Here is a 10,095-nt window from a genome sequence, read left to right as displayed (position 1 = left end):
AATTCACCCGTTAGACGGAGAGCTGGTAGCAACGTCTCCCTCCTCTCAGAAGAGGAAGTAGAGAGAGAGAAGGGGGGGGGGGGGGGTTGCGCAACAACAGCATGCAACTGTTGAACTTGAAGTTCTATTTATGTGACCCTCTAGAGTTTTGAGGGCCACATAAATAGCTATAGCGAGCCAGATTTGGCATGTGGGCCTTGGGTTTGATATATATGCTCCAAGATATAGAGCTCTTGAGTTTGAAAAGGTTTCTTCTCCTTAAAGATTTCTTTTGTTTCTATTCAATTTTAACATTTCAGATCAAGTTGATTAACATCAGACAACAATAAATTGAGTAAATACAAAAAACTCCTAAACTACCTCCTTTTAGTCTTAGCAGGAAGAGAAGGAGTACCAAGAAGGGAGGAGGACCACCTTGCCCTCTTCCATGGAAGCTGTTGCATTGTAATGTCTGTCGTACATACATCTAATAGCTATATTTCCAGTCAAAGGAGCAAGCCTTGACCCTGGCTTATTGATAATTTTGCAGAAAGAATCTCTGAATTTCAGATTGCCCAAGATTGCCATTGTTGAATCAACATTTGGTACCACTCCTCTGATAAAGAAGACTATGCTCGGTTCCACTTCAGAGCTGAAAAGAAAAAAAATTCAGCTTCACCAACACTGGAAAATAGTTCCAGCATTGGAAAAGATGCTAGAAAAGAGTGTCTTTGGACTCCACTTTCACTGCACACTGATGCTCGTTTTAGACCAGAGCTAAGAAGATTCCCCACATTCCAAACAAGTGCTCTGTGAACAATCATACTGCTCCTGCTAACTCAGCAACAATTACTTTGTTTCCGGAACCAGAGAGCATCCCAGAGCTGAGAAGAAGATTCTGGTTCTCCACACCAGCCATTAATGTGAAAACTCCTTTTGTTCACACAACTATACTTTCCTTGCTTATTGGACATTTCTTGATTCTGAAGGATGACTCAAGAGGTTGTCTGGGCAATAATATATTTCATGGTGTTTTTGTGTTGTAGATGCTTAAAATGATCCCAAATGGAGAAAGCTCCAGGCTCTACAGTAACAGTTGGTAGAACTGTTGCCTTGCAGCAAAAGGTCCTGGGTTTGATTTCCAGTTTGGGGTCTTTCTGCATGGAGTTTGCATTTTCTCCTTGTGCATGTGTAGATTCTCTCCAGGTACTCCTGTTGGAAGGAAGGTGGAGTTCCTGTTGTACTCTCTAAATTATACTTAGGTGTATGAATGATTGTTTGTCATTCACACACCTACCTCAAGTAGGCTGGTGCCTACCTCCAGTGGTCAGTGGACTGCAGGAAGGCACCAGCACTAGGGAAAAGCATGGTTGATAATGAATGTAATGAATGGAGAAGGTTATCATTGATTCATACTATTTAAGCTCAGTAGTTTAATCACTGATAGTTTATTAACATGAGATTGGCTGTTTCATGGGTATATTGCTTCTAAGCATCCTAAAATGTCCAATTTTTATAAAGCTAGATCTTCCTAAACTAAAGGTAAAGCTAAAAACAGTTTAGCATTCCAGCATTCCCAACACATAGCTATTTCCTGCTTACGCGGTCCACTGTACTGAACAATTAATATAGTTTTTTGCTATGTTTTAGACTTCAGAGATTGTTGAAAATAGCAAAACATCAGTTTCTTTCTGTTCATTTGAGTCACCATCTTGTGAGGGGCAACATGGTCTAAAGCCACCATCTTAGTATTCCAAAATACTAATTTAGTTCTTTCCCTGCAGTGACTGATAAGTAAACTGATAATCAATTATCCAAAAAGGTTACTGATTTCTAATTTAGCAAATTGGTAATGTTTTTTCTTTAATTTCTGCTTTGCTTTGTGAACTGGTTCTTTGGACACGTACCGTTCATTAACCCAAGCTCATTTTAATTAGTTAAGACCTATCGTTCACTGTGGCTGCAGTGCTGAGGAAGCAGGAGATGTTAATAGCGGCTAGTGTCCACTGTTGTTCCTCGCTCAGGACAGACAGGCTGCAGCCGAGCTGCATAAAAGTATCTAACAACACAGAATAATAGTCACTAAATGTATTACTAGTTATTATTTTGAACAAAAAAAAGAAGTCACTAAATATTTCTGAAAAATCGATGAACATAGCGACAAAATGAATAAGTTGGCAAGAGTCCTACTTTTGTCCTGATCACACCCCCATCCATCCCCCTGCTCATTCCCTCACTCAGCCGGGTCTCTTGGCTCTGCCACATTTGTAGAAATCTTTCAAAATTTGCCATGGGGGGTGTTTAGCTTTCAGATAGTTACACTTTAAAAAGTCATGGCATTCTTTCAAAAGAATGGCTGTTGATTTTTATCAGTTTCATGGTTTTATATTCATATAGATTGCTCCTATCTATAGATCAAAAATGTCCACTTGTTGTGAAAGTCATGTTCCTTTAAAATCCAACAAGCAAAAAACAAAAAAAGACTTATACTGATTGTTTCTTTACAAATTTATGTATTAAAAAAAAGAAATCTAATAAAATGGTCCTTTGGTTTCTGGAAATTAAAGAGTAGCACACAGGAGCGGCTTAAACACTCTCTCACTATCTGTCTATAGCTGGATCTCTATCTATGTAGGAAGATACACAGCCACACCGGCACACCTATTAGAAGGAAACAAACTCACCCAGTATAACACTTGCATGCTATTGGCTGATAGGTTGCCAGGCGACAGTACTTTTCCGTTCCAAGCACAAGCAGAAAAGAATCTGCAAGCGAGCAGAGAGGTTTGCAAGCGGAGATTTGATCTGAGCAGAGACAAGTTTTAACCGCGGGGAGAAAGGTTTGAGAAAGCACAGTGAATATTTGAAAGAGAGCAGAAGTTTTGAGTACAAGCATTACAAGCTTTGAGAAAAAAAGAAAAGGCAAGAAGTCCTGCTTTCGAACTGAAAGCAGGACTTCTGCTTTCACTCTTGAATTATGGCAGAAAAATTCCCCCATAGCAACCCAATTTCAATTCAAGTTCAAAGCTAAATTTTGCTTCATCCCCAAATTCCACTTGAACAAACCTGGTTTCTCAACATTTACAGTTCATACTGAAGAGTGATGAGATTACATAGTTTTATTGGTTCTATTCTTGTTTAAATATTTTTGCTGTTTTACATTTAGTAGTTTATTAGTTTTTATCAACTTTTCATATTTTTCTTAGTATTTTAATTTAGTGTTGGTAGCTTGGTGAATTTGTTGAAAATAATGGTAAGGTTGAATTTTGTACGTTAAACTCCATCACCACTAATATAATAAACTTAATATACATTATCACTCTCAGTAGAAACCATCTTAGTTCTACCGCAAAAGCTAACATCCACAGACGTACTTGTCTCCACTTTTGCGGGTGCAGCTAGTTAGCGGCAAGGAACATGATTGGCAACTTACAAGCTCAACCAGTAGGGTGCCAAGTAGCATTGAGCCTGGGTATATTATAGAGAAACTGTTTGAGTTATTACCTTGTAATAACACAAATTCAGAAGGTCTTCCTGACCTTTTGAATTACCTTGTAATTTTTAAATAAATTATTAATTTGGTTAATTATTAATTATTATTAACAATTCTTAATAATAACTTATTTTGTTAATAATAAGTTATTTATAGTTAACAACCAAACAAACCTTAGAGTTCAAAAGTCAATTTTTACGACTGCATATACATACTTGGTGTTACCCAGTAAACAGCTCAACAGGAAACAGTGTTCATATCAAACTGTTTTGTATGCGACACCGAGCTGATAAGGCAGAGAGTGAGCACCATTTTGTGGATCAAATGGAGTAAAATTTTGAAGAGAGTCTGATGGAAGAGATTAGAAAATATAAAAACCAGCAGAAGGTCTACTATATCAAGCCTAATTAAACTTTGAAGCAAATTAAAACTAGTGTCAACTACCATAGGTATTCATTTTAACTATCCTTTCTTCAAGCATTTTAAAAACATTGGTAGATTTATTTCTGTAGAAAAGTATGTCTCTTACTGCTCTGCAGAAGGTCAGCCAGGTCATCCAGATTCATCATTCTCAAGAAGTCAACAGTGATCTTTAAAAACGCCTCTCTGCTGCTGTTGCTGCTCCTCTGCTTCTCATCCTTGTTTTCAGACACACCCTCCTTTTCTTCCTGAGCTTCTGAACAATCAGGGTAATCTGAACTCAAGACCTGTTGGATCTCCTTCAGCTCATCCTTCACAAATGTCACAATCTTTTTCTCCAGCTCCTGAAACAGAAAGAGACATGAACAACCCCTGTGAAAAAAATCTGACAGGCAATCAAGTGATCTACAAATTGCATCATAGCGATTAATTAAGAGAAGATATGAAAAAAAGTACTTATGCTTTTATACAGACCATAAATATGGAGCCCAGCTGCATTGGATGCTCATGGGGAGGTTGACCAACGTCTGAGCTCCACTTGAATCTATGGAGAAATCACTAAGAATTAGCTTTCATCATGCCAAACCAAGTAGAACGAGATATATGGCTATGAGCTCTCAATAAGACAACTGTTGTGTAGCTCAGCACTTTTGGCAACGTGGTTTTGCATTTCGACCGGTTTGAAAAATGCAGCTTAGAATCTGAGATACCCAGGCTCAATGCCACTTGGCTTCCTACTGGCTGAATTTGTAAGTTGCCATTCATGTTCCTTGTTGCTGACTGGCTGCTGCACCCACAAAAGTGGAGACAAGGACGTCTATGAATGTTAGCTTTTGTGGTAGAACTAAGATGGTTTCTACTGAGAGTGATAATGTATATTAACCTCATTATATTAGTGGTGATGGATTAGAAAAAAGTTGGTTTGACAGAGGAATGCAGCTGTATCATATTCAACCTCTAAGAACAAATAAAAGCAGTTATTTTGGAATGAAAAACTTTCAGTGGGACTCACATTACATAAAAAATGTCCATTAAACTCACCTCTTTGTAGCTAAAGGTTGGTCAAGGTTAAAATCAATAACATCCTGTTTTGAGAAGCTGCTCTTGATGGACAGACAGGTTGGTCCAGATTCTTGTTTCTGTCGTTTCCTGTGGATGTGAATGTCAGTGCCTGTCAAACATCTACCTCATTTACTGACAGAAACCAAGTCCTAGTATTAATGAACATACAGAGTCTATGATGTGACTGTGGAAGCTTGATTGAGTCCAATTCACTCAGACTCAGTGGTGTTATTGAAGCTAAGTGCATCTACAACATACTGAGTTGAAGGGTTTGACAATGTATCCCTTTATTTACTCATTTATTTTAGATTAAATATTTTATTTAATGCATTTTAATTTCTTGGCCAAAATGGCACATTTTATTGATCATGATTGATTTTTAAAAGCAATAGAAAGGATAAAACATCCAACGGGGTGAAAAAATTTAATAGGCACTGTAACTTTAACACAATATCCCTGAGGGCTATAATTATTAATACAAATGCATACAATTAGATTATGGGATTGTCATCTCACCTCTGACCCTCTTCTTCCTTGCATAGAGTGCTTTCAGAGAAAGGAACTTCCTCTTCAGATGCCTCCATGATGCCAAATTCAGATCTTCAGCTTAGACACACATTCAACCCTGATCTGCAGAAAAACACTCATCACTGAACTGCATTTTGATTCTAATCAGTCTCTAAGAGATCACACCTTAGTCAGCATAGACTCTGAACATAGAGCCTCAGCGAATCCTAATAATGTTCGAAGATTATGAATAAATTAATGAAACAAGATACTAAGTAATGACACTACATAATTTTACTCAAGAAAACATAAAAAGTATGGTGTAGGAAAATAGCTCCTAAAAGTATTTTTTCCCAAAAAGTTAAGTTGTCCTGAGGACAACAGGAGGGTTAAGTAAATGCAACTAACCCATCTCTGGTATGTTCAATCCTTAAAAAAGTGTTTAAAGACCTCTAGTTAAACATAATTGTAAACACAGCCAGCAAAAGTTAAGTTAGAAAACAATTATTTAAAAACATTTCAAATGAAAACTTGATCACTTCTTTGTAGAAGTCATTGTTTTGCTCAATCAACCATTTTCTTTCATTTTCACAACAGCAGTAGTTGTGTCTTTATTAAGCAGGAATGTGTGATGGAAACGTTCATAACAATGGAACATAAGTTATTTTAATATTTTAAAAACCATGAAGAATACACGTTTAGTAAGGGTCTCTATCTCCATCGACCATAAGTGAATAAATGTGTTAAATAGCAAAAGCTCTCAACAGCTCTTATCTTTAGTGACATATTAATATTCAAAGGCCAAATGTTAAAATATGTCTCATCTTCATCTCCTCTGCAAACAGAAACCTGCCTTCCATGGCTCAGTGACATAACACCCAATTTTTTTGTCCAGCTTTACTTTTTACAGTTAAAAAAAGGTTTAAATTCATAAGAAGACACCACAGATATGTAATATATCTCCCACATAAACACCTTCTACAACCTTTCAAGAGCTGGTTTTCTTGGCCATTTTGTGGTCTTTCAAGGGTCAAAATGTCATGCGGTGCAAATGTCCGAACTCAATTACTGTTTCAAAAATGTCTTAAAAATTACATTAAATCTGTTCAAATATATTTTCTTTCCTGTTTGGCATGATTTTCAAAGTCTTTTCTTCATCCTGTACACATTTTCAAAGCATTTTAGTTATAATTCCATTATAACATTTAAATAAACTGTCTGAAAATGTCCATCTAACAAAATATCTTGTGGTGCGACCAACAACAGCGTTTTCACAGGTCTAATAAATCAATCAAACAGCTGCAGCTGATCCAGATGCTGCTGCTGTTCTCACTAAAACCAGGAAGATGAAGCACATAACACCAGTTTTAAAGTCCCTACACTGGCTCCCTGTAGCTCAAAGAATAGTCTTTAAAATACTGTTGTTAGTTTATAAATCACTTAACGGTTTAGCACCACAATACATTAAAGATCTGTTGTTGCTGTACCAACCGTCTAGACCCCTCAGATCTTCTGGTTCTGCTCTGCATCCCCAGAACCAGAACCAAACGAGGAGAAGCAGCATTCAGTTTCTATGCACCACAAATTTGGAACAAACTTCCAGAAAACTGTAAAACAGCTGAAACACTGGGTGCCTTTAAATCTCAACTAAAACCCACCTGTTTAGAGTTGCTTATGGCGAAATTGCGGGTTTTGATGTCTTCGATGTTTTTAATGTTTTTATCTTTACTTTTCATCTAGTTATTAACTTATTTTCATTTCTCTTTCACACTGTCTATGTAAAGCCCCCCTGAAAACCTTCCAGTTCAACGAATCTATATCTAGGGGTGTGAGAATCCTTGTTAAATGACATTTAACTAAAGCCCTACGGGGTTTAGAGTCTCAGTTGACGGCGTTTCAACTAAAAACTTAGAGGTTGGAGTCCTTGTCAAACAGTGTTTTTGACTAAAGTCCCAGAGGGTTTGAGTCCCAGTTAAACAACAGTTAATTGAAGTCCTAACAGGGGTGTTGGTTTTAATGTTTTTATCTTTTTTAATATTTTTTCAAAATCTCTTTCTCTTTCTCACTGTTTATTCAATGTCACATGCTGTTTTTATTTTAATTATGTAAAGCACTTTGAAATGCCTTGCTGCTGAAATGTGCTACACAAATAAAATTTGATTGATTGATTGAACAAGAAATTCCCATTTTTGGACTTATATTTTTAAATCCAGTCAAAAACAGGGGTTTGCATCATCCAACAGTCTGTCAAAAATCCCTGGCGACAGCAAACAGGTTTGTTAGTCTTTCTCAAACTTAAAAAAAAAAAGTGTCTCTTTTAGCAGTAGGTATGTAGTTGCCATATTTGGGTGTCAAGTGGTATGACCTAAAAAAACTAATATTGAAATATTTCTATAATTTTCTATTTTGATTATACATTTCATATTTGCACTGTGTGGGAAACTAGGTTGTCTTTTAAGGAGGCAAATTATTTGCCTGTTAATAATGACGGAACATGAAAGTATCATGTGGTGCGACTAAGTATCATGTGGTGTGACCGTTGTTATGATACATTTAGTTTCTGTGCTTTTATTTTTGATTTCAAGACTCCAATGCAAAAACAATACTTTGTATTATTATTTCCAGAATAGGTTTTGGTGCAGTTTTAGTATTTTCTTAACAATATCATGATAAAAATACAATAGAACATGTAACATTATGGGAATAGTTATAGCATGTATTTTGTCATTTATTGTTTTGATCTATTTTACTAGATCCCACTGTCATCAAACTATGAGCAGTGGTGGAGAAAGTACTCAAAAAATGTACTTAAGTAAAAGTACAAATACACAGACGTAAGTAAAAGTAAAAGTACCACATTAGCATTTTACTTAAGTAAAAGTAAAAAAGTACTGGCTTTTAAAAATACTTAAGTATTAAAAGTAAAAGTACTTGCTGAATGCATTACCTAATCGCTAATATCATTGAGTGAACGGATCGTATTTAATTTTAATACATCAGAAATGTTCCATTTTAATGAACAAGTTGTTCATTAAAATGAACATGTTTTTATTGTGTTTACTCTCTGTAACATAGTTTAGACTGAGATATGTGATTCTGTGCGTTATCATTTCAGTGATGGAAACATCTTGTCTCCTGCCCTAACATAGCATGAACTTCACTTTTTTATTTTTTTTAGTGGCATTTATTTTGAAAGAAATCCAACTGGCAGAGGAGGACATGGAACCAAGGATACACGTAGCAGAGTTGTAGTCTAGACCAGTGGTCCCCAACCTTTTTATTACCCCGGACCAGTCAAGACTTGTAAAATTTTACAGGAGCCCTGAGCTTGTTTCTCTGCAACGAGACGGTCTCATCAGGGAGTGATGAGAGACAATGACACCCTAAGTGTTGCTTATTTCCTCAGCCTGCTTGGTCTCTACGTGGCGAATCAGTTGGAAGCTTCATTGCCTCATTAGCAGTCGGTCGCCGCATGTTACTCAGAGCGGCTTGTAATATTTGACTCACCTACCGGTCCGGGATAAATCCATCCTCCTGTCTCTTCTCTGGGCCTTTTCTCCTTTGCAAAGAAACTTTCCAAAGACATCTGATCCGTTTCTTACTCATTTTGCTGCTTGTGGGCTCAGCGTTGGCGCGCAAGTAACCAAGAGAATCCGGTTAAAGGATTTTCAAAATAAAAGATCCTCCAGACTCAAATAAAATATAAAACGGAAATATTTAGTTATTTCTTGCGCGGCCCGGTACCAATTGGTCCACGGACCGGGGGTTGGGGACCACTGGTCTAGACCACGAACCTGGGACCAAATCAAGACCAGCACCCCGCGCTACATGACAATAAAATTAAGTGCACCTATCAAAATTGCTTCTCAAATTGATCTGAAAGATCCACATTCCCATAAAAACACCTAGATATTAAATACTTAGAGCTGAAATAAATTTAAGCAACCTTCTTCATTCTGTTTTGTTTTCATCTCTGTGCCACAATCCGCAGAGGTCTCCTGCCATCCCTAAAAAAAATAACGCCCTGGGCGGTTGCCCATATTGCCCATGTCAGAAATAACAACTGTCTGCACCATTAAACATAGCAATTAACAACGCTCAACTATGAACACTGTCCAAGGTCCAATAAGCAATAAGTAACCGAGCAGAAGGAGCACCATGACTGTTCTCACCCTCCCTCCTGCTGCAATGTCTGAAACATGACAGGTGACAAAAACAAAGAGCAATGAGCATGCTCTGGGTTCTTATGTTCTTGTTTTATTTATTCGCCAATTAAATAAATATAAATATATTTTAATAAAATAAAATAGCTACTGCAGTGTACGCAGAGCATTACAAGAACAAAGAACGGCTCTCAGTGAGGCTTCAGTCCTTAGGACTTAGTCAAGACCCGTCCAGAAGAATCGGATCTTTCCTGAATGTCATATTACTATATTGTACTTTGGTCACAGCATTGTCCCATATCTGCGACATGTCAGTCAACACCTCCACACAATAATTCAGAGCATGAGTGACAACTTTTTTTCATCGCAGATGCAACATGTGTGTCTCTGTACAGCTAGCTTTGCTAGCATCACATTCACATAGCTTACCTTTCTTTAAGCTTTCCTTCCAAGTGACGCTAAAAGTTGGAC

At 37.1% G+C, this 10,095-nt stretch overlaps 1 protein-coding gene across 1 annotated transcript in view; it reads right to left on the bottom strand.

Annotated features, from left to right (window-relative positions):
* The window catches only part of LOC103156780 (protein NLRC3-like), an 18,187-nt gene extending 8,092 nt beyond the window's left edge, over positions 1 to 10,095 (bottom strand). The window contains exons 1-5 of the mRNA XM_016664613.1: positions 10,054 to 10,095; positions 5,471 to 5,584; positions 4,934 to 5,041; positions 4,367 to 4,436; positions 4,002 to 4,236 (exon numbers count right to left, since the gene is read on the bottom strand). Coding sequence (XP_016520099.1) covers positions 4,002 to 4,236; positions 4,367 to 4,436; positions 4,934 to 5,041; positions 5,471 to 5,538 — 481 coding nt within the window. The 5' untranslated portion in view covers positions 5,539 to 5,584; positions 10,054 to 10,095. The remainder of the gene's footprint in view (positions 1 to 4,001; positions 4,237 to 4,366; positions 4,437 to 4,933; positions 5,042 to 5,470; positions 5,585 to 10,053) is intronic.

This window comes from Poecilia formosa, unplaced genomic scaffold (assembly GCF_000485575.1).
Source record: "Poecilia formosa unplaced genomic scaffold, Poecilia_formosa-5.1.2 Scaffold499, whole genome shotgun sequence".
NCBI lineage: Eukaryota > Metazoa > Chordata > Actinopteri > Cyprinodontiformes > Poeciliidae > Poecilia > Poecilia formosa.
This window is presented reverse-complemented; position numbering and strand designations above follow the sequence as displayed.